Consider the following 27,989-nt stretch of genomic DNA (forward strand, 5'->3'; position numbering starts at 1 on the left):
ACTCAGCTCAGTCTCAGCAGGCAGTTTGCAGGCTGGATCCACCAATGACGCGCTGGAACTGGAGCCCTAAATCCATTAATTAGTGTTAGCATCCATGGGTCATTAGTTAAGTATCATTCTCGGGTTTTATTTATTTGAAGTCTTGACTTGACGTATTGCACGGGTTATTTATTCATTTCAACCCAGTCTATGACTCTTCTCGAGGCAGTCCCCGGGATGTGATCAATTGTTCCCCGATTCGGTTCAATTTCCCATTGAGTTTACTTGGTACCCTTGTTCCGCTCACTGCCTGCTGGGTGGGATATGCTCGTCTTCCTCACTATCCAGAAAGTCCGTCCGATTATGGATGACTTGTCGTAACCAGTTCCCCGTCTTGGAAATCCCCTTCTCAACGCCGGGAAAAGCGACAACTCCCTCGTGGTATAGTAAAATGACGACGGCCTTTCCTTTCCTTTCCTTTCCCTTCCCTCGCTAGAAATCCCACGCGCACCACTCCCTCTTGGGCGGCACCTCGGGCATCACGCCGCCCTCGAACCTCCCCGTCCTCACAAAGGCCTCGTACGCCGCCCTGGTCCTGTCGTCGTACCTGCTGTCCTCCACCTCGGTGGCGCCGTAGTATAGGGGCGGGCCCCGGGGGAACCATATCTTGACGAAGGAGCCGTCAAAGTTCTGTACGCCCGCCATGGTCTCGCCGCCGTCCTTGGCGGTCTTGTACGCCACCTGCTTGCCCTTGAACGTGGCCAGGTTGCCGGACACGTCCTTGGTGCTGTAGCTCTCAAAGGGCGGGTGTTGGCGGGACGCGTTCGGCGGGTAAGGGTTGTTGGATGCGCCGCTTGCCGCCGCTCCTGCTCCTGCCGGTGGCGCTGCCGTAGTCTGCGGCGCCCCGAAACCACCACCCCCGGCACCGGGCTGGCCGAAGCCCGACGCAGCCTTGGTAAATGGGTTCGCTGCCGCCGGTTGCTGCGAGGGTGCCGCCGGTTGGCCAAACGGCGAGGGCGCAGGAGCGGCAGTCGACGTGTCCATGGCCGAAGACGCCGGCGCTGCACCGAATGGCGAGGGCTGTGAGGGCTTGCCAAACGGGTTGGCTGCGGCGGGTTGAGCGGTGCTTCCAAACGGCGATGGCCCGGTCGTGCCGGCCGCCTGTCCAAAGGGGCTTGTCGTTTGCCCGAGGGCAGAAGGCTTGCCGAATGCACCCGTCGTCTGAGACGCTGCTTGGTTTGAGGTGGCCGCTCCGAACGGAGACGGGCCGGGAGCCGCCTGCGCTGCTTGCCCGAACGGCGACGATGCTTGGTTGGCCGAGCCTGCACTTCCAAATGGACTGGGAGCGCTCGTATTGGATCCGAAGGGGTTGGGTTTCTGTCCCAACGCCGAAGCCTGACCAAAGGCCGAACCTCCTCCTCCTCCCATCTGTGACGGTTGGCCAAAAGCACCGCCTCCCGAAGCCCCGAGCTGTGAAGGTTGACCGAAAGCGCTACCGCCAGACTGCGAGGGTTGGCCAAACGCGCCGCCGCCGCCCGGTTGTGACGGCTGCCCGAAGGCAGGTGCGGCCGCCGTCGACGGCTGTGAGGGCTGTCCGAACGCCGGCGCCCCAAAGGGACTGGGCTTCTGGCCGCCCAGAGCGGAGGCTTGCCCGAACGCGGAGCCGCCGCCGCCGCCGCCGCCCATCTGCGACGGCTGGCCGAACGCCGAGGTGCCGCCTCCCAGCTGTGACGGTTGGCCGAACGCACCGCTCGGCTGCGACGGCTGACCGAAGGCGGGTGCGGGCTGTGAAGGCTGGCCGAAGGAGGACGACCCGCCGCCGAAGGGGTTCGGCTTGCTCGGTTGGCCAAAGGCAGACCCTGTCGCTGCCGCGGAGCCGAACGGATTTGAGGCCGGCGCGGCGCTCCCGCCGATTGTCCTCTTGCCCACCGCGAACTCGCCGTTGGTCCCTCCGGGCCGCGTTCCCTCCTTGCACACGTCGAGCCGATTCGGATGCCTGTTGCCCCCCTCGATAATGTACTGAATAGCGCCGTCTACGTTGCTGACGGCGTTTTGTATCCGCTGCTTCGCGCCCTGGTAGAGCTCTTCCATCTCGCTCACCTACAACCCCGTGATGTCAGTTTGGTTGTCACTCTGACCTGCATTTTGTCTTGAACGTACTGCTTTTTGCGGGTTGCCGGACAGGGCGCCCATCATGTAGTGTAGTCGGAGCTCCTCGAAGCTCTGCTCCAAGGGGAAGCCGCCCCAGAGCTGGTCCGGGGCGTCCTTGCCGGGACCGTATGCGGACAGTATCCATGACGGGGGGTCTTCAGTCAGGTCCTTCTTCAGGGTCTCCTTGCTGAGACTGTATGGTACTGTTGGAACAAGAACGATTGTTAGTGCCGGTCGAGTAGTGGGAGGAGAGTGTGTGTCTCTGAAGGTATCGCACATTGGTTGTTTCCGCCTCCGCCCGATCCTGGCCCCGATCCGCCGCCGAAAACGCCGAATCGATTGCTGTTCGCCCTCGGATGCTCGAATCTGCACGAGTCTAAACCAATTCAAAGGAGTCGGTCAGCCAGCAAGATCAACAAAAAGGCAACGGGTGAGACGCACCTCCGTAGCGGCAGTTGCCCTGCTGGAAGAAGCGGCAGACAGGCCGCGACATGGTGGCGACTGCGGCTGCGGCTGCGTCTGCGTCTCGGAAAACGCGATGTTACCGGGTCGCTGTAGTGGGGAGCATGCCTGGCCGAGGGGTCGCAGTGCTATGTTTTTATTGTGTCGTCGTCTTTGTTGTGCTATTTTGAGGGACTGATGGTCGAAAACTTTAGCCTTGTATGTAGCTCGAGCCTCACAGCAGATTCACTTTACCTACCTACTTGTGAGCGGCGCGCCAGAGCACGGACCACCTTTCGCTCTTCACATCAGCCACACACATCACCAGCTTCTTCTACTCATTCACGCTTCCAACAAAGACTCGGGTCTGTTCGTCTCTTTCTTTCTTCTCAGTCATGGCCATGGATAGAGATTCGCCTTCTTCCATTGATGCAGGTACTCGGACTCGGACACTTCAACTCCTTTGAAACTCATCACAAACATGCGAGGAAGTCAAATGTCTGGCTGATATTTCTCAGGCTACATAACTACATATATCTATCCATGCTACCTAGGTAGCTTTCCATCTTGACAACGTATTCTCTCGGCTCACCACGACAGACCTCCAGCAACTACGACAGCGTGCCCCGGACCATGGGGATCAGCGCCTGGTTGACATAGTCCGGGCTGCGCCAGGTCGACCAGTCGTGCGACAGCAGGCCCCAGCTCTCCTCGTAGTCGTGCGTGCCCGACCGGATGTAGTAGCTGCCGGCCAGCACCCACAGGAACCAGCCCGCCTTGTTGGCCGGCAGGAAGTCGGCCAGGCAGCTGGCGTACACACCCCTCCACGTCGACGCGTCCATCTGGAAGCCGAACTCGGTCAGCAGGACGGGGAACTTGTTGGCCGCCGAGGCCGACGTCATGGCCTCGAAGCCGTTGCGCACCAGGTTGCCCCGCAGGCTCGCGCAGCTCGTCGCCCCGTTCTCGTAGTTGTGGATCTCGAGCACGATCTTGCCGGCCGGGAAGTCGGCGGCGCTGAACCGCCCCTGGCCCGGCGTCAGCGCCGTGCCCTGCACCACGGGCGTCACGAAGGTGTCGTAGCCCAGCCCGGACAGGAAGATGAGCACGTCCGCGTTGGCCTCGTGGATGGCCGCCGCGCCCTGCCGGACGTACTTGTACCACGACTGCCAGCTGTAGTCGCCGCGCGCGGGCCCGCTGTCGGGCTGCCGCGGCTCGTTGCGCAGGGCCATGGACATGAGCGCCGGCCAGGCCTTGCCGTGGGCGGCCATGTAGGCCAGCCCGCGCGCCCAGTTGGCCACGGGGAACTCGGTGTCCCCCCACCAGCCGTTGCCGTCGTTGGTCGAGCAGCACCACTTGCCCTTGGAGATGTGGTTGTCGAGGTGCACGTAGATCTGCTGCCGCGCGCACTCGGCCGCGACGGCGTCAAACACCTGCAGCCGCGTGGTCGACGCCGTGAAGGAAGGGTTGTTGGCCAGCACCCTGGCCAGCACCTTGGGCCCGTCCGTGGCCCCCAGCCCCTGCGCGAAGGCCTTCTGCAGCGTGACGTCCTGGCCGTTGTTGGCGTAGATCTCGTCGATCATCTGGATGGCGTACGTAAGCCGGATCGCGTTCATGCCCAGGCTCTTGATCTTGGACACGATGGTCTCGATGCTCTGGTACTGCAGGCCCTCGGGGATCATGACCTCGCCCGCGCCGGGCCAGTTGACGCCGGCGTACGTGAGGCTCTGGCCCGAGGCGTCGAGGATGTCCTTGCCCGAGGTCACCAAGGGGCCGTTGGGCCAGGCTGCTCGCTCCTCGTGGAGGATGGACCTCGAGGCGGCGAGCCCGCCGAACGCGAGGAGCCCGCCGAAGATCTTGAAGCTCACCATCTTTTTGCGGATGACGACGAGATTGGCAAGGAAGGCCGAAGAGAGAGCACGCGCGCACACACACACACACAGGTGAGAATTGCAGGCTCGCAGCTACGATCCGCCTCTTTTCCCCGCAGACGGACGGCTGGTCTTTATTAATTGAATACCCTCCATATTGCCCGTGATGAGGTTGGCCTGCCTCGGCTCCTTCACCCGCGGAATCCAATGGGCTGCATTCCCTGGAAGGCTACCAAGCCCGGAGCCAGAGGAGGGGGACCTTGCCCGTAGTGACGAAGAGTACGACGGTGACATTGGGGTCCCCGTTGGTGGAGGAATTGTGTAGACGTACATCGCGCCGTTCGCACCGGCTCCGGGAACCCCGCGAGAGCGACGGGTCTCCATCGTCTCCATCGTCCCCATCAACTGCCGCCAGGCACCGTGTAAATGGGGGACATGGCTTCATGGCCCAGCTCCCCCGCAGACCAGACTTGAAAACCCCAGATCTCTCGACCCGACAGGGGTTCGTTTTGCCGAGATCTCCCACACTGCCGTGATTGAGGATCCAGAGTTACCAAGGACTCTTTTCTTGCACGCGCCTCTGTCGAATTGATACCTACTCCGTACTTCGAAAACAGCGTGGGCACTTCACACAAGACCAAAGGGAAAACGAGGCGAATGGGGAAAAGCAATATGCGTCACAAAACAGGCCCCTGCATCCCGACTTCCACCAGGATGGCCCTGCGAACTGGTCATTTTATGTCGTCAGCACTGGGAAGTCAGCCTTTTCGTACCAAAGTGGCACCTACAGGGATTCATTCCATCAAATAGGAGCCTCTGAAATGCTCTGATCAACAAAACAGTCACTTTAAGATACACGAGCTTGTCAGCCCTGTCAATGGTCAAGGTTTAATCACCAGTGAGTTCTATGGTCACAAGGATTGATCAGGGGATTGATCAGGGTTTAGCCAGGGATTTCAGCTACTTGATGTTGATCTTGTTGTAGATATCTGTACTGTAACAAGGTACTACGAAGCCGACCTCCAGCGATAGGGCATCGACAATTTCTGCCATGGGTGTGCTGGTCCTTGACCAGGGATCGTCGTGCAGTGCACGCGTGGCGTCGTGATGCGGCTGATGCCCAGCAGGCCCGGATTACCCCTTTTCCTTTGCAGCCTCCCCGAAACCGAATTGTCGTCCGTCACTCCCAATTGCAGTTCTTGCGTGCGTGCGTACGTACCGTCTCACGATCAAGCGCAGTACATACATCATACAAACAAACATACAGAAACAAATTACCAATCCATCGGCGTACGCAATGGCCCGTGGCCGGAGAAAGAAGAAGTCCGCCTCCAACGGCCAGCCCGCCTCCAATACTCAGTCCTCCTCCAATGGAGCCGCGGCCTCGAGCTCGACCCAGCCTGTCCCTGAAGACATCGAGGTGATCATATCAGCCAAGCCCCCCTCCCAAGAGGCAGAAGCAGAGGCGAGCATGCCGCCCAAGCCCGTTCCCAAAGGTCTAGACGAGGCCTTCTTCGAGCGTAGCTGGAGCCGGGACGACGAGGCCAGCGGGGGCGACTGGGATACCTACGACCAAATCATTGGCACAGACACGACGTACATTGGCTTTGGCAGTTCGTTTCAGTTGGCAGAGTAAGGAGAAAAAAAAAACCAAGATCCAGAGCATATCTAAAAGGCCCAAGCCCTGAATCATGCTAACTCGGCCTCGCGTGTCCAGCCGCCACATCGACGACATCCTGGCCTTGGGCAGCTCGGTCTGCGAGAACCTGTCGGAGTTTGAGTTTTGGTTCGAGGACGTGAGCTACGACGCCAGGAACGACGCGTGGGGCGTGACGACCGAGGGTCTTGTCCGCCTGGCGCGGGCCTGTCCCGGCCTGACGAGGGTCCAGCTCCAGCGCACGACGAGGATCAAGGACGCCGCCCTGCTCGCCTTTGTCGAGCACTGTCCCGGCCTGGTCTCGCTGGAGATCACAGACGGTCCGGGGCAGGAGCACTCCTTCACCGAGAGGGCGTTCGACGAGCTGCGCGAGCACCCGGACTGGGCCGACGAGCTGGACGCGCTGATCATCAGCCACGGGGGGCCTCGCAGGTCGATGAAGGCCCTCCGCCGCCTGGGCCGAAGGAGGCCTGGGCTCACGATCACCATGGTTGGGCTGTGCGAAGAGAAGAAATGGGGAGACTGGGAGCTGGAAAGGGTCGAGACCCAATACAGGGCGGGGCGCGAGTACCGCCCCAACTGGGGCTTCATTTACGATGAGGACTCTTGGTAACCTCGATTGATCGCTGGGGAAGATGAGAGGCTCCTCCTGCTCAAGCAAAGATCCAGGGCCGTATCGCAGAATCTACGTAGTACGGCAGCAGCAGCAGCAGCATGGTGCCAATATGTTTGCTAGACACGCCGGGTCGAGACGAGTGACCAGTCTGCCATGGGTTTTGAAGAAACCAGTCCGCGTATCTGCGGAGAAGTCTTCCCGGACTCCCGGGACGGTCAACCCTACATCTATGTAATCCCATGACGAAATGCGGCTCAAGACGTACGTTCCCCCCGCTTAGAGCCGGCACCGACACCAGCCGAGTTCCCCGCAAATGGGTCGCCCACTCGCCGCCAGAGTTCTGTTTCTCTCGTTAGCTCATCATCCAATGTTCATTGAGGAGCGGAACCAAGGAGAGCCCGTTGATTAAAAAAGAAGAGATGACCTGTGGGTTCTCGAGGAGGTGTAGTAGGCTATGCCGGGCTCCAAACCAATAACCGAGGAATGAGGCTTTGCAGAAAGAGACGGCCTTTGTTGGTACGGTGACCCTCCCGACCCGAGAGTTGGGCACTTTCGACGGGATTGGACCCTGACCAGCACCATCTTTGGGTCAGGAGTCATGCATCCTCTGCAGTGTATGCCGTGCCCGTGTCACGCATCTAATGCACGTCAGGTGAAGCCCAGTCCAGTCCGTCCGCAGCATGCTTGATATACGGAAAGATTCTCACATTTCTCGTCTCGTCGTCTCCGTGTCCTTTTCCTCAAATCAAAGAAGCAATGCTAAGATCCTCCAATAAACACACCCACCGTCCGACGACAACCCGCCAAGCCAGTCTCCAGTCTCCAGTCTCCAGTCTCCCCGGGCAAAGCCCACACTCACTCCAAGAAAAACCCGGGCCAGAGAGTGGGGCGGGCGTATTTCCGCCCGTTGCAACGAAGCTTTCCGCGCCGCCAGCGCCGTGTCAGGTGTGGAGCCCTTCCGCATCTAGCCGGCTCACACACCTTGGAATGGTCATCGTGACGACCGTAAAGAGCAAACAAAAAGCCAGAAATGTGTCTGTGTAAAATGCCCCTACAGAGCGGTTGACTGTCTGCCCATGTCCCTTGATCGAGTAACTAGTGTCAGCAGCACGGTATCGGAACTTGTAATCGGGATATCAGAAATGGCCGTCTTGTCCATTCTGGGGACGCCGTCCCTGTTGTCCACCGTTGCGGCGGTGGTGATTGTCGCGACAGCATATGTACGGCCCCGGAAACGCTGGAAATATTCACTCGATCAGCCAGTAACTGACAAAGCCTTCCAGGGACTCTGCCTCGTAGTATACAGACTCTTCCTGCACCCGCTGGCAGGATACCCCGGCCCCTTGCTGGGCAAGATCACGGCATGGCGGGACGTCTACCACGCCTACCAAGAGGACAAGCACCTCGATCTCTACGACCTGCATGAGAAATACGGTACGCCATTGCCCCCAAAAGCGTAGCACTTGGCTGTCTTTCTTTCTTCTCTCCCGTATCTACCTTACCCTGGACCACCGACCGACTGACCCCCCATTCCAAGGCTCCGTCGTCCGCTACGGCCCCAACACCCTCTCCTTCAACGACCCGGCCGCCCTCAAGGCCATCTACGGCCACAAGTCCAACGTGCGCAAGTCCGACTTCTACCTCTCCTTCCCGGCCCGCCCGGACGCCTTCTCGACGCACACGGCCATCGACCGCGCCGCCCACGCCCGCAAGCGCCGCGTCATGAGCCACGCCTTCTCCGAGGCCGCCCTGCGCGGCGTCGAGGAGTACGTCCTCGTCCACATCCGCCTCTTCGTCCAGAAGCTCGCGGCAACCAGCCAGAGCAACCCGGGAGCCTACTACACGCCCGGCGAGTGGACGGAGCCCAAGAACGTGGCCAAGTGGAGCACCTACCTCGGCTTCGACGTCATGGGCGACCTGAGCTTCGGCCGCTCGTTCGAGATGCTCGAGGGCAGCAGCGCCGAGAACAGGGACGCGCCGCGGCTGCTGGCGCAGGCGGCCAAGAGGCACAACACTGTAGGTTTATCCATGCATCCCCTTGCCAAACCCGTTTTTAAAGCAACCCTCACTAAACCATGACGATCCCAGACCGGCCCGATGCCCTGGCTGCACCAGTCGGGCCTCGACCGCCTGCTCTTCCGCAAGCTCAACCGGGACCGCGACCGGTACATGGCCTTCAGCAAGAAGCAGGTCGGCGCGCGCATGAACAGCGACATCTTCAACTCGTCCCGCAAGGACTTCTTCTACTACCTGCTCAACTCCAAGGACCCGGAGACGGGCCGCGGGTTCGCGCCCGGCGAGCTCTGGGGCGAGTCCAACACGCTCATCATCGCCGGCTCCGACACGACCTCGACCACCATGACGGCCACCGTCTTCTACCTCGCCCACAACCGCACGTGCCTCGAGCGCGCCTACCAGGAGGTCAAGTCCCGCTTCTCCTCGGCCGAGGACATCCGCGCCGGGCCGGAGCTCAACGCCTGCGCCTACGTCCGCGCCTGCATCGACGAGGCCATGCGCATGTCCCCGCCCGTCGGCGCCATCCTGCCCCGGCAGACCCTCGACGGCGGCCTCGACGTCCTGGGCCGGCACGTCCCCGCCGGCGTGGGCGTCGGCTGCCCCATCTACGCCCTGCACCACAACGCCCGCTACGTCGAGGACCCCTTCGCCTACCGGCCCGAGCGCTGGATCCCCTCCGGCGGCCAGGGCGGCGCGGCGACGGAGGACTCCCTGAGGGACCTGCACAGCGTCTTCAACCCCTTCAGCATCGGCCCGCGCGGCTGCATCGGCAAGCCCATGGCCTACATGGAGCTGACGATCGGCGTCGCGCGGCTGGTATTTGGCTACGACATGCAGCTCGCGCCCGGGGACCTCGGCCGCGTCGGCGAGGGCGACCCGTCGCTGGGCAAAGGCAGGGAGCGCGCGGGCGAGTTCCAGATGCGGGATATCTTTGTGAGCAAGATCGACGGTCCGTACGTGAGCTTCCGGCCGAGGCCCTGAGTGAGTTAGGGGAAGAAGCTGAAGTCGGGGGATGGGGTGGGTGGGAACTTACGGGTTTTATGTCCATTTCCTATCTGTACCAAAACGGGATTTCTCAACGATTTCGGTATCGTGTGCTCTGTTCAGGCATCTTTGGCGAACCAGGTCGCCCGCTCGCGAGGTAGACACAACTGTCGATAATGTCAATCTGACTGACCCTTTTCAATTACCATACCTGTCTTACACAGCTTATTGATACAATCAAACAAATGAAAACAAAAGATTCGAAACCGTGTGTTGCATGGCGAGCTCACTCTTCTTTCGTGCAGAGCCGCCCCATGATCACCAAGCCAGATCATTACTTTTCATCCCCCTTCCAATCATCCCCCCTTTTCAAATACCTCCCTCATCTACTTTCCATTCTCCTCCTTCACCATCCTCCACTTCTTCCAGTCAAGTTCACCCAGAACCCCAGCATTCTAATAGTTGAAATACCTCGGCTCGTCAAAGACATGGTACCTATGGCCCCGAACCCCCTCGCCGCGGAACACGGCCGGGAACCTCCACCCCTCGGGCACGTCGCGCTCCTCGACCCGGCTGTTGCGCGTCGCGTCGTCCACCTCCCACGCCCGCTGCGCCTGCAGCGCCGACTCGCCCGACCCGTCGGCGGGCGGGAGCACAAACTTGGCGACCTGCAGCTCCGTGTCGGTGATGGTGCTGCGGCTGACGCGCGCGTACCCGACGCGCCGCAGGCCCTTGTACAGGATGTACTCGCACCACCGGTCCCAGTCGCTCGGGTCCACGTCGTGCATGCCCGACGTCTCCGACACGTACGTGTTGTAGTTGCCCTCGAGCGGCTTGGTGACGAGGTAGCTCAGCAAAAAGGCCGGGCGGCTGGTGCTGCCCATCAGCTTGGACAGGTACTCGGACTGCAGGCGGCGGTCCTCGGGGTCCTCCTCCTGGCCCGAGTGGAAGACAAACACGTCGACGAGGGTGCCGTAGACGTCGAGCGTCGCGTGGATGGCCGGCGCCAGCTCGCCGACGGGCGAGGGCAGCAGGTGGTGCGTCGAGTTGAGGATGGGGAACTTGGAGAGCAGCGCCGCGCCCCACGTGTGCTTGTTGGGGCCCGGGCCGTAGTCGACCCACATGCCCAGCTCCTCGGCCAGGAGCTGCGTCGAGTCGCGGTTGCCCATGATGATGCGCTGCTGGTCCGACTCGAGCAGCCCGATGACGTCGACCTCCATCTCCTTGATCAGGTCGCGCATCCGGTACTCGGACGACCACATGTCGTTGTCCAGCGAGAAGTGGATCGTCCAGATACCCGCCGTGAGGACGCGGTCCTCGGCATGGTAGGGCTTGTAGTCGTTGGTCGGGAAGCGCAGGAAGGCGGCGGCCAGGAAGAGCACGTTGAGGACACCCATGGCGCCAAAGTGGTACTTGCGGTGGGCAGAGGCGTTGGGTCGCTTCTGGTACTTGGCCTTGGAGCGACCGGCGCGGGTCGAGGTAAGGTCGAACACACCCGCGCCGATACACAGCATCATAGTGATCATGATCCAGTCGGTGTGCTCACGGACCAAGGGACCACCGGGGACGAAGGCGTAGGCGACGACCCACACGTGGAACAGGACCAAGAAGTTGTAGAACAAGAAGCCAAGGCCAAAGGTGACGGCAGGGCTCTTCTTGATGGCACTGGTGATGAGCGGGATGGACACACCCATGAGATAGACGGAGAGAATCAGGGCGCCATAGTAGCCGAACCAGTTGCTGTAGAGGGTAACCATGGCGGCTCCGACACAGGCAATGCCATAAGCAGTCCAGGAGGCAACGAAGCCCGGCCGCAGGAGGCCGAGGACCATGCCACCGGTCATGGCGAAAATAGTGTACCAGGCATGGGTGTTGGAGAAGGGGCCGCGGATCGGGTATCCCTCCCACACCCACAGAATCATAGTGCTGGTGTCGGAAAGCAGCGAGTGGAGGCCGAAGAACAGACCAGCGATGGCAAAAGCAGACAGGATGCTGGAGCCGGCTTGACGGTCGCCGTTATCACCAGTGTGCAGAGGGCCCCTGCGGGTAGATCGCAGAACGGCCAGGAGACCCAAGATCAGGCCGGTGCCGTTCCACCCGCCGTTGGCAGCGTGCATGATGGGCCAGATGGGGTTGTTGGTCTGCCAGGCAAACTTGACAATGCTGGACATGAGCAGACCCCCGATCAGGGCAAGGATCTTGGCCTCGAGGCGGCCTTCATGCAGGGACTCGGAGTAGAGGGTGGCAGTCCAGGCGAGGCACTGCATCGAGACGCCGAAACCGACAGCGAACAGCCGGTAGACAGGGTTCTGTACCATGTAGGCCATGACGCCCGCGAGGGACAGGAGGTGCACCGCCCGCAGGTTGTTGACGACAAGAGAGCGGATGGGACGGATGCCGAGCAGGAGGGGCGAGATGCTGGACATGACGAACACCTCGTAGCCGGAGATGCCCATGTACCACAGCGGGAAGAACCAGACGACGACGCCGAGACTGGTCAGGACAGACCAGAAGACGAAGCCCAGATAGACGTCGGCAGCGGTATCGACGACGCCGCCGACGGTGTAGCCCTGCGAGAAGACTCCGCCAGTGGCCAGTTCCTTCTCCTTCTCGAGCTCGGCGGCGGATACGGAGGACGGGTGTGCACTAGTAGCGACTTAGAATGGGTTCATAACTTCATGATATATTTGGTGGTACAGCGTAGATGGAATAATGTACAGGCCAGGGGTCATAGGAACTATTTCGGAAGCCATTGCACGTACCCCTTGCTGAGTCCCTTGACGTCCTTGACCACCAGCTCGAAGGTCTGGAAGTCCAGAGCCGTCACCGCATCGTATCCAACATCAAACAGGATCAGGGCCCACTCGAAGAAGGCGTAGATGGTGTAAGCTGGCGTGCGAAAATCCGGTCAGCTTGGGAACATGAGCACGGCATTCAGAGCATTGAAACATACCACCAGGCACCCTGTGCACCTTGTGCTGGATAAAGAAGTAGACTAGAGGGATCATGGTCCCAAAGAACAAGCCGCAGAGGTACTTGCGGTACTTGATGGCCTTGGCATTGGGCGGGCTCAGGGCCAGGCAGCCAAAAGTCCAGGGGATGGTCGCGACGATGTAGGAGATCATAAAGATGTCGTGCCAGTCGTGGTCGTCGGTCGAGGTCACGTAGGTGAAGCCGCCGCAGGTCAGGGTGCGGAAGACACCCCAGAAGGCGACGAACTTGGGGAGGAACTGGCCAGGCTTGGCCGTCAGGAGATACCACAGGCCGACGAGCGCGAATCTCGGCCCTGCCAGAGTCAGTATGTCGTTGTCTGATGTGTGTCGAGGAGAGACATACCGGCCGTCATGGCAATGAAGACCATGAAAAAGGACCTCTCGGGGTATCGATCGCCAATGGTGGCGGAGACGGACGGGAACCACTCCTGAGGGTAGCCGTACCACTCATTCTGGACGATCTTGTGGTAGTGGAGGGAGACGCCGACGATGAAGGCGCTGATGAAGGCGGCTGCAGGAGGAGCAACGGGTTAGCCAAGAGAACCGACGGGATGCGCAGGCCTGCCGTGTCGAAGAAGAACAAGCGTACCGTAGGCGATGGCAGTGTGCGTCCAGCTCACCCACGAGCCGTTGAAGGAGAGCACGACGCCAGCATCCTTGTCCTTGTACTTGGAGGCCATGGCGACTTCGGCTGGAGAACAATCACCCAAAGAACCTCATCCAACAAGTCCGCAACTGAATGGGACGAGAGCGAGAGTGGTGAAGGGGAAGAGAGAAGGCAAGGAGGGCAAGAAATGTCAGCAAATTGGTGAAGGGATTGATCGAATCAATTGTGCGGGTGTGTCCCCTCGGGCGTGCATCAACGCGACTGCCAGCCAGGCAGAGAGATTGGAGAGATCCGTGTCAGGAGGGACAGCGACTAGGCCGGATCGGGATGAGTCGGTGGGGCGGATGGAGCTTTATCCCCCTGAAAGCACCTGAAAGCACCTGAAAGCACCCCCAAGCTAGGCTGCTGTTCCTTAGCTAAGCGTGCTAAGAAGCTCCGCGGCTCCCGGGCAGCTCCCGCTATCACGCAAAGCTAACGAGGCGGTGCCGAGGCTCACAGAACAATGGAACCTCGAGTGTCTGCTTTCTAGAGTATGGAATCTGGACTGAACAGCTCTTCCACATGTCTTTGAGTCAATTATGGCCTCGAAGACAGAGCTTGTGTCTTTGCGATGCTTTCATTAACTACAGTGGAGAGCTGAGAGAAGCTGCTTTGAGAGATAATGGTGTCGTGACATGATCCGAACCCTCGCCAAACTAGAGCGATGCAAATATCAAGATATGATTGCTCAAGTTCAGCAGTTGGTTGCTTAAGGCAAAACGCCTTAGATGTGCCCTAGGTGCATGTCGCTCAGGACTCAAAGTATCACTCGGTATGTTGGGCATAATGTTGGCTGTGCCCAGCGTACTGGGAATCATGTCCCTCCTCGGTGGATTTCCCATCTTTGTCCTGACCCAAGCAAGACCCGGGAATACGGTACCTGAAAAACCATCGGCTTTAGATCCAATTTTCTGAATGGCCTACAAAGCCAGGTACGGGCTGCGACCGAAACGATCTAGAACCTTATTAACGCTTGTTGGTCTTGCTGCGATCGATCTGTGGAGTCTCCCGAAAAGTTGGTGATGTCATGGCTGGGAGGTCAGACGTAGAGCCGCCAAACACCGCGTCTACTGGGCTTTGAAGACCCCCGAGATTGTACTCGAGGGACTGACTGTATCCAGGGGAACGTGTCCTCGACCTGCTACATGATTTCCTTCTTGCAGCCTTTCAATTGACTGAATTGGATATGGTCAATTGCACGCCAGAGACAAAGTGGCTCAAGATTAGTAGGTAGCTCGCTTCCCACCAAAAGCTAAGCTGTTGTTCGAGAGAATGCCTCAAGAGAAATGAGAAACGAGAATTGCAACGGTACTAGTCGCCCTGCACTGGATTCAGCTTGGAGTGGCCTTCACAAGGGCATGCATGTATGGGGTAAGGGATGGGTAGCTGTGCGGCTGTGAAACCTCTGAGCTCAAAGCTGCCCGGCCGGCCTAGCTCGAGGAGCTTCTGGTCCGCCACGAGTCACGATGACGTCGCGACTAAAGCAGAGACATTCTGCTGCCATTGCAGCGCAGTCGAGACAGAAATAAAGTAATTCCCCTGTGGTTTAGCTTCAGGTCACCGACTAATTGCGTCATTGTCGCTTTCTCACCCGCGATTGACTTTGTTCCACGAGCTCTTAAATACCCATCACTGGGTACCCTCTCACAACAAAAGCGTAGTTCCCTTCACGAAACACCAACTACGCCTCTCACCCTCTCACCTTCCTTCATCACCCCGAACCTACCTTCAAACATGCTGTCCCGAACCATCAGACCCGCGGCGCGCTGCGCCCGCCAGACCCCTCGCGTCCAGCTCGCCCAGAATGCCAGGACCCAGACGGCGCGCTCCTCGAAACGCTTCCAGAGCACCGGAAGCAGCAGTGCCTCTTCAGCGTCATCCGGCGCCTCGCCGGCCCTGGTCGGCGCCGCCAGCGGTGCCGCCGCCTCCGTCGTCGTCTTCTACACCTGGTACGCGACCAGCGGCATGAAGGACGTCGTCGCCGCCGGCAAGCAGGTGAAGCAGTACGCCGAGGCGGCCAAGCAGAAGGTGCAGGAGAAGACGCCCAACGCCGGCGAGGCCTACAAGTGGGTGCGCGACACGGCCAAGTCGTACGCCGCCTTCATCCCCGGCGCGGGGCGCTACATCGACCAGGCCTTCGACGACCTCGACGAGGTGCGCGAAAAGCACGGCGACGAGTTCGACAGGATCGCCACCGAGGCCTACAACGAGCTCAAGGACCTGAGCTACCGCGGCGGCGTCAACGCCGACACGGCCGCCAAGGCCTGGGAGATCATCTCCAAGCACGTGGACGCGCTCATGGACCTCGCCGGCGACGCCTCGGAGGACATCCTCAACAACCACCCCCAGCTCAAGGACAAGCTCGGCGGCAGCTTCGACCAGCTCAAGGAGATGGGCAACAACTTCGGCCCGCAGGCCAAGGAGGAGGTCGACAAGACCTGGAAGCAGGTCAAGGACATCGCCGCCGGCGGCATGGCGGCCGAGAACATCGACAAGGTCAAGAGCCTGATCAAGGAGAAGCAGGAGAAGCTCCGGGGCTTCGCCGACGAGGCCTGGCAGAAGGGCCTCGACAAGTCCAAGCCCTACCTCGACAAGAACCCCGAGATCAAGAAGCTGGTCGAGGACAACGCCGACCAGCTCAAGAAGGGCAACTTCATGCAGCTGTGGGGCCAGATCAAGGAGAGCGCGTCGAGCGGCGACACAAAGTCGCTCGAGAAGTACATCAAGACCGCCGTCGGCAAGGCCAAGGGCTTCGACCTGGGCGGCCTGGAGCAGTGGCTCAAGGCCGTGCCGGGAGGCAGCGAGATCCTGCCCAAGCTGCAGCAGCTGCAGGAGGTGGCCGACAAGCGCGGCGAGGACGCCGAGAAGCTGGTCAAGGAGACGATGAAGGACCTGCAGGAGGTGCTGGCGAAGCGGGCCGAGCAGGCCAAGGAGCTGGCCGAGGGAGTCAAGGACGACGCGAAGAAGCCTTCAAAATGAGGGATGAGGCACGAGAGAGGCATCCTGTACGAGTAGCAATTTTGGTGTGCTTGCATAAACTTACGTAGCTTTTAATTGCAGTAGGCGCTGAACAGGACACACAAACTCGCACACTGTGATTGATTACGGTGATGAGATCCATTCATCGCTGGATTCAGCCCTTGTTTGGAGACACTACACTCACCCAATTCTTACCCGCCGAAACGCCGCGGAGATAATTCTCCACAGCGCCAAACCACGCCAAAACCGCTCATCAGTTCATCATCGCAAAAGCTGCTCATCATGGACTCATAAGTGCACTTCAAGATGTGATTCCTTGATTTCATGAGTAGGCCTCTCTCTCTCTTTCTGTGACACATACTCTTTTCCTACTGCCAAAGGGCAAGCCTTTGTCTCATTCCTAGAGTGCCGCGCCTTCTCCAAAACCCGAGATGCTCCGACTCGCCACACGAGTGCCGGCATGGCGATGCGGCCCCAGCAGAGCCTCCTTGAAGCAGTTGATGCCCGTCGCGGTGCACGTCCGGCAGCAGTCGACAAGCTGCAAGAAGTCATGCCACGCGACGCCGCCAGGCACCGCCGAGCAGGCCGAGCCCGCCGCGATATCGCCACCGCCGCCCCTTACGACCCTGGCCTTCTGGTCCTCGCGGTCCGCGTGGCGGCGCGCCGGCGTCAACACCTTCCGGTGCCTCGTCGGCTGCACGACGGGCGACTTTGCCGCCATGTGGTACCTGCAGGCCTTCCACCCGGACGTGGGCATGTCGAGCATCATGGCTATTTCCAGTATGCTTTCTCCATTTCTTTCTTTTGGCTACCAAAACTTACCCTTGTGTGTTCTGAGCTACCTACCTTATCTGGGGGAACGAAACAAGCCCACAGGCATACAAGTACACGCAGAAGCCATGATACGGATGACTAATACAACCCGCAGTGGCCTCGGGCCTGACCACCTCGATGCTGCTCGAGACGGCTCTCCTGCACTGGGGGCGCGACCGCCTGCCCTGGCCCGCCGCCGCGCGCACGGCCGCCGGCATGAGCCTCATCTCCATGCTGACCATGGAGGCCGCCCAGAACGCCGTCGACTGGCACCTGACGGGCGGCGTCGTGGCCCTCGACAGCCCGGTCTTCTGGCTCGCGGCCGCCGTGTCCATGGCCGCCGGGTACCTGGCGCCGCTGCCGTACAACTACTTTAACCTGCGGAGGTTCGGGAAGGCCTGCCATTGATGGGATGTGCTTCTGTCTGTAAAGAAGGAAGAGTTCTGGTCCTGGATTCTTGATACCCCTGCTGTGTATGATGTGCTGAATGGATCGAGACCGGGTTGGATCGTCTCTTGTGTACTATTATCCGTGTAAAATACGATCCTCCTCATTCTAGTCTTGGCTGGAAACGTAAGTGCGCTATGAAAGGGCTATGACAGTAATGATACTCTACCATTTCAGGACGTAATGGCCTACGAAAGAGGTCCGATTCAACAAAGGAGGAAATACTATCTCCTTCCTCTCCACAGTCAGCCAAGTCACGGTTAGCTGTCTGTATGCGGAGGGCGTCACTCCGGTTGATATAGCCAAGCTCTATACCTGCCCATGTCACCGCTCGACCCCAGGACACACATCTTTGCTCGCCATGTTCGCAAGGGGTAAAATACTCTCCAGGGTTTCTAGGTATTGGTTCTTGAAATCCTCGCTTCCTTTTGATAATCCGGAAATACTCCGGGTTCCTGGACTGGCACAGTCGCCATGTTTCTGCCAATGCTGTTGAGCTCCGACCGGACAAACAAACGAACCCAACCGTGCCGTCGGACAACAGCTGCCTGGACGGAATCAACCGATTCGTGGCATTGAAATTCTCCGTTTAATGAAAGTCCTGGATGAAAAGTGTTCCTGCTGATCACACAGGCTGCGAGTTCATCTGTGGAGGAAAATTATATCAGGGTCGCAGCCCACGACCTCGATCTCCCGGCAAATATCACAAATTGCCGTGGGACCCCCCCAGGATCACTCCCGCGTTTCCAATACATTCCCGCTCCTCGCCCACCATTGGCGCGCCTGTCTGCCCCTTGGCAGCAGCACCAGGAGGAGGAATACCACGTACCCCACAGACGGAGGATATCTCAGCCTCAGCGAGATCGCCCTCGTGCTGCTATATACCCGGCTAATACAGTGGGCGGCCGGCAGTGCCAAGACGTGGAGCTTGCACCGCATGGAGCTCGCAGATCGTACCCGCGAGCCGGTCCCGCCATGGCAGTCGCATCCCCACAGTGCACCCTGGCATTCCCCTGAAAGGAGTTCGGACGCGGTGGGCCGGATAGATGAAGTCTGTACCCGGAAGATATGAGCGGAGGGGCCTCCGGCCCAAGGCTCAGGGTTCATGGAGAAGGGGGAGGCAAAACGAAGCTGGGAAGCTCGAGAGATCCTATATAAGTCTCCCCGTAGACTTGTTCCACAACAGACGCCCCGTCCTGCCCCAACCCGGTCCTACTATCCCTCCCTCCTTTTCCCCAGAGTAATACTAGCTGCCTGCCGCCGCCGCTATCACGATGAAGTCCGCCCTCCTCCTCCTCCTCGCCTCGCCCCTCGCGGCCCTCGCGGCCCCGGCCGTCCAAGGCCGCCAGGCGGCGCAGAGCATCGACGCCCTGATCAAGGCCAAGGGCAAGCTCTACTTCGGCACCTGCACCGACCAGGGCCGCCTGACGAGCGGCAAGAACGCCGCCATCATCGACGCCAACTTCGGCCAGGTCACGCCCGAGAACAGCATGAAGTGGCAGTCGCTCGAGAGCACGCGCGGCCAGTACAACTGGGCGCCCGCCGACTACCTCGTCAACTGGGCCACGACGCACAACAAGACGATCCGCGGCCACACCATCGTCTGGCACTCGCAGCTCGCCGGCTGGGTCGGCAACCTGCGCGACAAGACGCAGCTGACGCAGGCCATCCAGGAGCACGCCAAGACGGTCATCGGCCGCTGGAAGGGCAAGATCCGCGGCTGGGTGAGTTTCTCACATGATCAATCCCTCCCCTGGGGGTGTTTGAGATGATGGAAGAAGGACAAGGCGGTGGGAGACAGGAGATATCGAGTGGACTGGACGCTAACACTTACGCACCAAGGATGTCTGCAACGAGATCTTCAACGAGGACGGCTCCCTGCGCCAGTCCGTCTTCTCCCAGGTCCTCGGCGAGGACTTCGTGCGCATCGCCTTCGAGGCCGCCCGCGCCGCCGACCCGGACGCCGTGCTCTACATCAACGACTACAACCTCGACAGCCCCAACGCCGCCAAGCTGACCAACGGCATGGTCGCCCACGTCAAGAAGTGGATCGCCGCCGGCGTCCCCATCGACGGCATCGGCACCCAGGGCCACCTGAACGCGGGCCAGGGCAGCGCGCTCGCGGGCGCCATCAAGGCCCTCGCCGACAGCGGCGTCAAGGAGGTCGCTGTCACCGAGCTCGACATCCAGGGCAACAACGCCAACGACTACGCCACCATCACCAAGGGCTGCCTGGCCGTCAAGCAGTGCGTCGGCATCACCGTCTGGGGTGTCCGTGACCAGGTGAGTTTCGCGCTGGCTTTGATCAGGAAAAGGTTTGCATTTCAATGGGCGCCTGACTAAGAATACCCTCTCAGGATTCGTGGAGGCCTCAGGGCAACCCCCTGCTCTTCGACAGCGGTTTCAACCCCAAGGCTTCCTACAACGCCATCGTTCAGGCTCTGCAATAGGTCTGCCGTTTGGAACCTCAAGAATATGACTGGGTAAGGGGACCCAACCTTTGGTATAGCCGTGGCCAGAAGCTGGTGACGGAATCAAGAGAAATACTGTTCTAGATGATATTATACAAAAATTATTATCAGCAGAATAGCGTCCGGCCTTTAAGTTGTACTGAAATCAATAATAAACTCACGAGGTGTATGCCCAGTTTCATTTTGAATGTTGAAAGCACAGTGGGATCATTTGCTAAATACTTTTTAATGATCAAATCCCGCAAGCCGAGGTATTGAAAAATGGCCATCTAGGCTCAGATTATATATGTTAGACCCTGAACATGTCCCGCCTCGAACCAAGAGTTCCATTAAACCACCAGCCGTATCTTGTCCTACACATGAGCATCGCCGTGCCCTATTCAAAACATCCGACCAACCAAAGTATGTAGAGTCAAACTATGGGTATCCTAAGCTCGCCAAACCCCAAACCTTCCGTAGAGCCTTTCCAAAAGAAATGTCATACCCCGGCTAAACTCTGTACTGTATGGTCAAAATGACCTTCTGTTCCGTTTTGTTGTGGACCTGCCCATCAGGTCAAGTAGTTGGGCGAGGCAGCGTATCCCACCCTCTGGCAGACCTTGTGGAACAGCCGGTGCAGGATGGCGCGCATCCACTCGATCTGCGGCGCCTCGGTCGCCCAACGGCTCAGGTTCCTGTGCGCGGCCCGGATGTAGGCCGGCCAGTCCTCGGGCAGCATGACCCTGCCGCCGCTCAGGACGGCGGCCAGGACGTTGAGCGCGCAGGCGAGGGAGACGGCGCAGGAGAAGTAGGTCCCGCCGTGGCGGTGGTTGTGGTTCAGGTGCATGATGATCTTGGCGGACGAGTAGATCGACTGCTGCGCGATCTGCACCGGCTGGTCGAGCTCTGGGTTCTCGGGCGCGTGCGAGGCGGTGTGCAGCACGTAGTAGAGGATCGGGCGCGCGATGAGCTCGTCCCACATGAGCAGGCGGCCTTGCAAGAGCGAGGAGACCTCGTTTCGAGGGATCCCCGAGTCGTCGAACTGGACTTGGCCGGGGATATGTGATTTCCTGAAAGAATGTGCGGGTCAGATGGGGTTGCTAGTAACCCATCCCAGGTGTAACAGCCACTTACCATATGTCCACCTGCTGTTTGCACTCAGTGTAGTACCTCAATAGAAGCTTGATATTTCGGGTCCACTGCCTCTCCCCTCCACGGTACAGGACTGACATGACATCTGTGATGTTCTGACGGACAGAGATCTCGGTCAGGTAGAATATCCAGCCCTGTTGACCACCGGCAGCCGTGATTGCACTTTCATTGTTGACCGAGCTTGAATCATGAGCACCTGGGACTGGCGGTGATGGAAGAAGATCCGTATAGTGGTACTCCTGAATGCCGCTGGGCCTGAGCGGGATGTATGGGAGGAACTCGCTGTGTTCATATAAGCACACGCCATGAAGGTGGAAACAAAACGGCGATGGCTACTCACGACTCGGCCCGGACACAGGAAAGAAAGAGTCGCTGCTCAAGCTGATGTGTCTTTTCCGTCTCAGCATCGTGCTGCATCACATACCGTCTGTTCTTTCGTGCGAGGTGCGTCTGCAGTCTCAGAGACGCTGCCTGGATGTACTGCCACGACCGCAAGGGCCGCAGGAGAAACTTCTCATATATGCTGGCAATGAACAAGCATTGGAGATCGACGATTGCTGTTTGCAGGAGACCCATGCGCTTCTTTGCTTCAAGGAAGTACGCTTCGGCGCTCGCCATGTCTTCGCCCGTGCGGTCCATGTCATTTGACGCACTGGGGTCAATGTGATCCCGTGGGTGAGGCGGTTTCCAGGGCACTGCTATACATGCCAAGGCACAGGCGAGAAGCTGGAACATGCCCATTAGTGAGTTGCTCGGAGAGGACGGCTCATTTCTGCACTCAGCCTTACCACGAGACACGATGGCCCGTCCCAGCCGAGCCCATTCTCGGCTGCATCCCTGGCGTAACCGAGAAGGTCGGACTCGTCCAGGATAGGATTCTTGGCATGGACGAGACCGAGAAATTGCTTGCATAAAGGTACAAAGTCGGCTTGCTGAATGCCGGAACTCCCGCCGATGGGGTCGTTCCTGGCGGGGATCTGGCGAGGCAGAGCAGAGCCAGAGCACTCGAAATCTACCGGAGAATCGAGAACAAAAGACACGATCGCCTTGTCATCATCAAGCAGTAGATCCTGGAAGATGGGCCACCTGAGCATGGCCTCGCATGACGAATTGTGATGCGAGTCGTCGGGGTAAGCTGGCGGTTCGAGGTGCGCCCCGATGTACTCTTTCCGCGTAGTGGTAGAGTCGTCGATAGAACTGGGCTCCGTTTGGGCATGCCCCGGCGTTGAACCAGGGTCTGTCTCCGGCTGAGTCCTCGAACGGCTTTCATCTCTGGATGCCTGGAGCAGCTGCTTCAGCTCGTCCAAACGGTCCAGGATGATCCGGCTAGCAGGGTCGAAGCTGTTTGAGTCGCGTCAGTGAAGAGCGGTGCGATAGTCTGTCTGCTCGACGGCAGTCTAACCTCGTCTGGTCGTCAATCGCGTCCTGGTAGACGCACTCGACGCGATTGTAGACGCATGTACCGCAGGAGGGCCGCGCATTGTTGCAGCGCGTCTTGCGGCTGCGGCAGAAGTTGCATGCAGTGGCGGTGCGTCTCCGGGGAGCGCCTGCGGGACCCTTTAGGCGTTGCTTCTTGGCCTGCGGCGGCGCCGACAGCGCTGACGCGTCCTCGTTGCTGGAGTGGTCCGAGGCGGTCCGGCGCGGGACTGCCGGGGCGCCATCCGCGGCCGGGGACCGCAAGTGCACGGCCGCCGACGTAGGATCAAACGAGCGCGTCATGATCTCGTACGATCTTGGCGCACACGGGTCAATCCGAGCCAGCCCTGGAGGAGTGGAGGATGAGGCGATGTGGAGAGTTTTGGGGGGGACGGCGGATTGTGGATGGAGGCGATGGGGGGAATTTAAGGTTTTCGGGGTAGGGCGGTGAGCTCGGTCAAGCTGAACTTAAATCGCACCTCTCGCGCGCGCGCCTAGCGACATCATTGGGCGCAATCTATTTGCTGCTCGAGCCGCGCGGGCCTGGATTGTCGACTGTCTCTGGTTCCCGACAGAGGAATGATGGCTGCCATTGCCGGCAACGCAGCATGCCTCTTGTTCTTGTTGACCCGCAATGACAATGACGCCCCAACCCGCTTCTCTGTTGGCGGTCATACGAGTAGTGATGCAGCTGTATGCAAAGGTTCCTCGTCATGGGGTTAGACAAACCACATAGAGAGCTCTACGGCATACTGCGCTATGCCTACGTAGGGCACCATCCAGTCCGACTCTCTATGACGTTGATTGGGGGCTGAGATAAGCAAGTACAGGGTCTTGCTCGAATGCTCATCTTCTTGAGGTCCAGTGAAGCAATCGAGTCACCAACTCTGTGGCAAGCAGTTGAATCACAGCCAGGTATCTATCACAAACGCCCTCCGACGTTGCGTGTCACAGCCAAGACAAACTTGCTCTTCGTTCTTCTGATTGTTGGTGTATTCCAGTCACTGTGTGTGCTTGACCGGAGCTTGAGGAACTTCACATTGATCGCTCGTAATAAGAAGAAGCACTGCCGTGACCCAGTGCTGCGAGAACCCCATCGTGATGCTCTTGCCCCATCAAGGTGCTGATCATGTTGTGGCCCATTCACTTCAGCCTTGTATGCGTGTGAGCATGTGAAATGAGGCTGTGAATAGGTGCGATAGCTGAATCACAGCTGTCGTCGTCACAGCTTGATTCACGTTCCCTGTGGAGGAACAACATATATAAATGGCCGCTCTTTCTCATATGGCTACATCTAGGTTCGTTTCGTAACACAAGCACCTCAGATTTGCATTTCAATTCACCGTTGAGTTTTCTTTTGAAGCAAAAAAACCCACAAAAAAAACCGAGAAACCATCCTCACAATGCCTACCACGAAGCAGCAGACCGACCACGCCAGCCAAAGAACCGGGGCTGGACCATTCCAGGAGCGCGGACGCGGACAGAGAGTGGACTGCAAGAATGTCAATAAGTGGCCATGCGACTGCGATCGTTGCACTTGTGCCAACAAAGTCGAATTGGAATTCAGGATATGCTCTACCTGTGTCATCAAATGCTATGGGCGCGTTTAACTACGGCGTTTGCAACAGCCGGACATACGATTTCTTCGGCATTGGATCTGTCAACGTGCCATGACAGAGGGCATTGGATTCGATTCCTAGTCGACTATTCAGAGGCCACATACGTTGAAGTTCAGGGGAGGGGAGAGTAATGGTGGACTTTTGGAGGGGATGGGAGTTGTTGATACGGGTGCTTTCCGTGGGAATATGAGCTTTTTTACTCTTAGCATTAATTAGCGATTCAAATTTTGAGAAAATCCAATCATCATCCATATCGTTGACCTTGTCTTAGGAACACTGTGACTGGATCATTTCGTGAGCCTCCGTTGCCTTACTGTGACAGAACCACGCGTGGAACACTCACACAGTAGATCACTCTCCTGCCATTATGTGAAATGACTCGCTGGATGCTGTGATCTTGTACAAGCCCTGACACTCGACGAGTATTTGAGCAAGACACACAAACACACGAGGATGCCCTTCATCCATTATTTGTGAAGTCCCTGGACTGAAGTCGTCATGTGCACGTGAACTCAACACCCAAACAATAGCAACCTGGAAAACCCTTCACCTTGGAAGCCGTGAGTGCCATAAGCTATCTGCAAGCGAGCTATTGCCTCCTCTTGATGAAGGCTACCCGCCATGGATGTATTCGCCTAGAAGGGGGAAGTTGATGCCAAGGATGATTAATGTTTATTTGCGCTCTTGAAAGAGAACATCAGCAGCCTCCATTTCCACTCGGCTTGAGAGACATCTTCAAATACAGGACATGATGATTAAACAATTAACATACCTGCCGGACCTTATCATCGTTTGGTGGTGAGAACCGAAGCTGTGCTCTCCATAGGTAAGCGAACCTACCTGCTTATGTAGTGCTTACTTGTAGGATCTCTGCCGCAAATCTTGACCTCGTCCGGGTTAGGCCGCTCCGCCAAAGGACCAAGAAGGATCGATCATCTACATATAAAACGATCTCCAAGCCCCCCTCCAGAAACGTATAAATCGAAAAGCGAACATAGCTTGCCCGATTTCTCACATCAACGAATCTCTCAACAACCACACCCAAAAATCTTCGTTGCTCTCCCGACATGTCAGAACCCATCCGAGTCGCCATCGTCGGCGGCGGCATCGCCGGCGCCTCGCTCTTCCACGCCCTGCTCCAGCGCCCCCACCTGGACGTTCACATCTTCGAGTCCGCCGCCGAATTCAAAGAGGCCGGCGCCGCAATCGGGGTCGCTCGCAACGGCCTCGCAGCGCTGGACCTCATCGGGTCCTCCGCAGCCCAGTGCCTCGAGCGCGCCGGGGCGGTGGCCCAGAGGGGAGTGCGCGCCATGCTCGCGCAGGGCGAATTCCGGAACAGCATGATCGACGAGGCGCGAGACGACGACGGCCGGCGGCTGACGAGCATCGTGCACCGCGCGGCGTTCCTGCGGGAGCTCCTCGCCGGAGCGCCCGCCGCCCGCATGCATGTTTCCAAAAAGCTCGTGCGGGTCGAGAGGGCTGGCGATGACGCACCCGCAACGCTGCATTTCGTCGACGGCACTACCCACGAGTGCGACATCCTTGTCGGCGCGGACGGGATCCACAGCAAGGTGCGCAAGATCATCCTGGGCGAGGATGACCCTGCCGCAAGCCCGCGCAACGCGGGATGGTGGGCAGTTATGGCCCTCAAGCCGTACGCAGAGGCCAGAGCGAGCTTCGATGAATGGCTGATCGATGCCGACAATGCGCGCGAGCATGCGTGGGTCGGCGACGGGACATATCTCCTGCACAATGTCCTGAACGAGGGCTCTCTTGTGCAGATCGTGCTCTGCGCCGTGGATGAGGATGCCAAGACGTCAGAGCAGTGGCACCGGATGGCGAGCTCCGAAGAGATTTTGAAGCTATATCAGGACTGGCCGCCGTCTCTGAACAAAGCTGTCAAGGAGCTGCTCTGTGATCAGCCCCAGCAGCCGGCCATGTACTTGTGGGACCATCCACCTGCTCGCACCTATGTATCGGGGCCACTTTGCATTATGGGAGATGCACCACACCCTGGCAGGGTTCTGGCTGCGGTATGTCGCTAGAAGACACCCTGATCTTATCCACGCTGCTCGGGCGTGCCAGAACCCCCTCCGAAGCTCTCGTAGCTTTGAGTGTGTATGATCAGGTCCGCCGGCCACGTACGCAGCGCATTGTCGAATCGAGTAGGGAGACTGGAGTGATCATGACTGGAAGAGGGCCCGATGGGCTCGACCTGGGAAGCCTGAAGCACAAACTACTACAGCGATGGGACTTTATCATTGACTTTGATAACAAGAAGGCTCGAGACGAGGCAGTCGAAATGATGCGTGCTAAGCTGGAAAAGTAACCTTTGAGGTGATTGATGCTGTTCATGCCAGCGGATAGTTAGGTCAAGGGTTCGTTTTGCATTCTCAATATGGGCGTGAGACAAGACGGCTGAATAGACCTAGATTCCATGCGCAGCACTCGTAATCGAGTACATCATCGTCCCGTAGTTATCCACATCCTCCAGCCACAGTCGTATCCTTCGTATCCTCTCGTCTCTCGTAGCCACGTCTGCACCCGGAGCCAAGTTCCACAGCTCGTCAATACGGAAATGGGCATCAGGCCAATCTGCCAAGTGCCTATTATAAGCTCTCTCCCAAGTGTGGCGATCCTGCGCGTCCCATAAGGACCTCCGCGCAGGGGCCAAGAGCCCTTGTAGCTCGATGCCGAGAAACGGGGTGAGGCCGTCCTCGATCAAGAGTAGGCTGTCGAGGAGATACATGGTGTAGAGGGACCGCCTCTTGGATTCGGCGATAATCCACTCCTCCCAGCTGGGGCGGGAGTGCTGCATCTCCGCAACACACATAAGCCCCTGCTTGGCGCTTGATGACGCAAGCATTTGGATGTTGACTATGGCCTGTCGTAGGAACGACTTGGACTCGGTCTCGAAGATAAAGTACAGCATCAGGCAGTATATGAGGTAGGCCTGAAAAGCCGCTGTCAAGGTTGGCTGATCATAAGTGCTGTAGCCATCGACGATGGCGCTCATCTGGCCCTTGAGCAAGTCCAAGACGGCATCTTCACTACCAGGTAACGGTCGCTCGCAAGCCCTCACCAGGCTGAGGCAGGTCGACAGGGGCGCCTTGGCCGCAGTTCCAGCCGTCTGAACAGAATGAACAAAAGGAGGATAGTTCCGACCAGAGGCACTCATACTAGCGTACGAGTGCAGTATGCTCCGAAGAAAGACGGTAGTGCCGGTAGGATAGACTTTTACTCTTTGTCCGGGGGCGGGAACATACGTGTTCAGCCACCGATTGCTGATCTGTTCCGCATCGATAGGGCAGATGAGCCTGACAAGGGAAAAGTCTACCGTCTCAGGTCGCTCGGGAGGGTGGCCGGAGCTCGTCGGAGCTTTTGGAGAGATGTGTTCCGCGAAGATCGGCGGACTGAAGGTCACGGATGTGTCATCGCTCATCGGCCTGTCTGAGTTGTTTCCCAAAGCAACTTCATCGATGCTCGTTGGTAGCGTGGCATTATGAGCAAACAGCTGGTTTGGTGTGGCTGGAGAAGATCCAGGAGCCGGGGGAGCCGGGCTCGTTGTGCTATCATTGCGTCGTAATGGCGATGATACGGCTGGATAGACGCAAGGCACGTTTCTTTCGACGCAACGCGAGCAGCGTTCTCTGTTGCGGTCGCATTTGGCCTTGGCGATGGAGCATTGTTGGCAAGACTTTTGCCGAGAGGCGCTATATCTCAACTTCCGCATAGTTGTTGCATCACACCGAGATTACGTTC

At 58.6% G+C, this 27,989-nt stretch overlaps 11 protein-coding genes across 11 annotated transcripts; 6 read left to right on the forward strand and 5 right to left on the reverse strand.

Moving 5' to 3' along the window:
* Positions 1-471: 471 nt before the first annotated feature.
* Positions 472-2,623, reverse strand: E0L32_002955 (uncharacterized protein; the record flags this gene model as incomplete). Its single annotated transcript, XM_031137201.1, has 3 exons — positions 472-2,079; positions 2,140-2,333; positions 2,572-2,623. 3 exons carry the CDS (start codon positions 2,621-2,623, stop codon positions 472-474), a joined length of 1,854 nt encoding a protein of 617 aa, XP_030999565.1.
* A 559-nt stretch (positions 2,624-3,182) lies between these two features.
* E0L32_002956 (uncharacterized protein) lies at positions 3,183-4,439 on the reverse strand (the record flags this gene model as incomplete). Its single annotated transcript, XM_031137202.1, has 1 exon — positions 3,183-4,439. One exon carries the CDS (start codon positions 4,437-4,439, stop codon positions 3,183-3,185), a length of 1,257 nt encoding a protein of 418 aa, XP_030999566.1.
* Positions 4,440-5,736: 1,297 nt separating this feature from the next.
* On the forward strand, positions 5,737-6,709 carry E0L32_002957 (uncharacterized protein; the record flags this gene model as incomplete). The annotated part of the gene is made up of 2 exons (XM_031137203.1): positions 5,737-6,071; positions 6,157-6,709. 2 exons carry the CDS (start codon positions 5,737-5,739, stop codon positions 6,707-6,709), a joined length of 888 nt encoding a protein of 295 aa, XP_030999567.1.
* A 1,145-nt stretch (positions 6,710-7,854) lies between these two features.
* On the forward strand, positions 7,855-9,709 carry E0L32_002958 (uncharacterized protein; the record flags this gene model as incomplete). Its single annotated transcript, XM_031137204.1, has 4 exons — positions 7,855-7,932; positions 7,996-8,146; positions 8,250-8,728; positions 8,801-9,709. The coding sequence occupies 4 exons, from the start codon at positions 7,855-7,857 to the stop codon at positions 9,707-9,709; spliced, it is 1,617 nt and encodes a 538-aa protein (XP_030999568.1).
* A 458-nt stretch (positions 9,710-10,167) lies between these two features.
* On the reverse strand, positions 10,168-13,385 carry E0L32_002959 (uncharacterized protein; the record flags this gene model as incomplete). Its single annotated transcript, XM_031137205.1, has 5 exons — positions 10,168-12,358; positions 12,475-12,601; positions 12,666-12,998; positions 13,049-13,216; positions 13,295-13,385. 5 exons carry the CDS (start codon positions 13,383-13,385, stop codon positions 10,168-10,170), a joined length of 2,910 nt encoding a protein of 969 aa, XP_030999569.1.
* A 1,700-nt stretch (positions 13,386-15,085) lies between these two features.
* On the forward strand, positions 15,086-16,330 carry E0L32_002960 (uncharacterized protein; the record flags this gene model as incomplete). The annotated part of the gene is made up of 1 exon (XM_031137207.1): positions 15,086-16,330. The coding sequence occupies one exon, from the start codon at positions 15,086-15,088 to the stop codon at positions 16,328-16,330; it is 1,245 nt and encodes a 414-aa protein (XP_030999570.1).
* A 431-nt stretch (positions 16,331-16,761) lies between these two features.
* E0L32_002961 (uncharacterized protein) lies at positions 16,762-17,551 on the forward strand (the record flags this gene model as incomplete). The annotated part of the gene is made up of 2 exons (XM_031137208.1): positions 16,762-17,110; positions 17,259-17,551. The coding sequence occupies 2 exons, from the start codon at positions 16,762-16,764 to the stop codon at positions 17,549-17,551; spliced, it is 642 nt and encodes a 213-aa protein (XP_030999571.1).
* Positions 17,552-18,864: 1,313 nt separating this feature from the next.
* On the forward strand, positions 18,865-20,040 carry E0L32_002962 (uncharacterized protein; the record flags this gene model as incomplete). Its single annotated transcript, XM_031137209.1, has 3 exons — positions 18,865-19,314; positions 19,433-19,873; positions 19,948-20,040. 3 exons carry the CDS (start codon positions 18,865-18,867, stop codon positions 20,038-20,040), a joined length of 984 nt encoding a protein of 327 aa, XP_030999572.1.
* Positions 20,041-20,611: 571 nt separating this feature from the next.
* E0L32_002963 (uncharacterized protein) lies at positions 20,612-22,911 on the reverse strand (the record flags this gene model as incomplete). The annotated part of the gene is made up of 5 exons (XM_031137210.1): positions 20,612-21,110; positions 21,175-21,474; positions 21,533-21,918; positions 21,981-22,533; positions 22,595-22,911. 5 exons carry the CDS (start codon positions 22,909-22,911, stop codon positions 20,612-20,614), a joined length of 2,055 nt encoding a protein of 684 aa, XP_030999573.1.
* A 2,383-nt stretch (positions 22,912-25,294) lies between these two features.
* On the forward strand, positions 25,295-26,556 carry E0L32_002964 (uncharacterized protein; the record flags this gene model as incomplete). The annotated part of the gene is made up of 3 exons (XM_031137211.1): positions 25,295-26,260; positions 26,313-26,341; positions 26,397-26,556. 3 exons carry the CDS (start codon positions 25,295-25,297, stop codon positions 26,554-26,556), a joined length of 1,155 nt encoding a protein of 384 aa, XP_030999574.1.
* Positions 26,557-26,655: 99 nt separating this feature from the next.
* Positions 26,656-27,960, reverse strand: E0L32_002965 (uncharacterized protein; the record flags this gene model as incomplete). The annotated part of the gene is made up of 1 exon (XM_031137212.1): positions 26,656-27,960. One exon carries the CDS (start codon positions 27,958-27,960, stop codon positions 26,656-26,658), a length of 1,305 nt encoding a protein of 434 aa, XP_030999575.1.
* Between the last annotated feature and the right edge of the window lie 29 nt (positions 27,961-27,989).

The sequence above is a fragment of the Thyridium curvatum genome (assembly GCF_004353045.1).
Source record: "Thyridium curvatum strain D216 chromosome Unknown NODE_12_length_601061_cov_81.036774, whole genome shotgun sequence".
Lineage (NCBI taxonomy): Eukaryota > Fungi > Ascomycota > Sordariomycetes > Thyridiales > Thyridiaceae > Thyridium > Thyridium curvatum.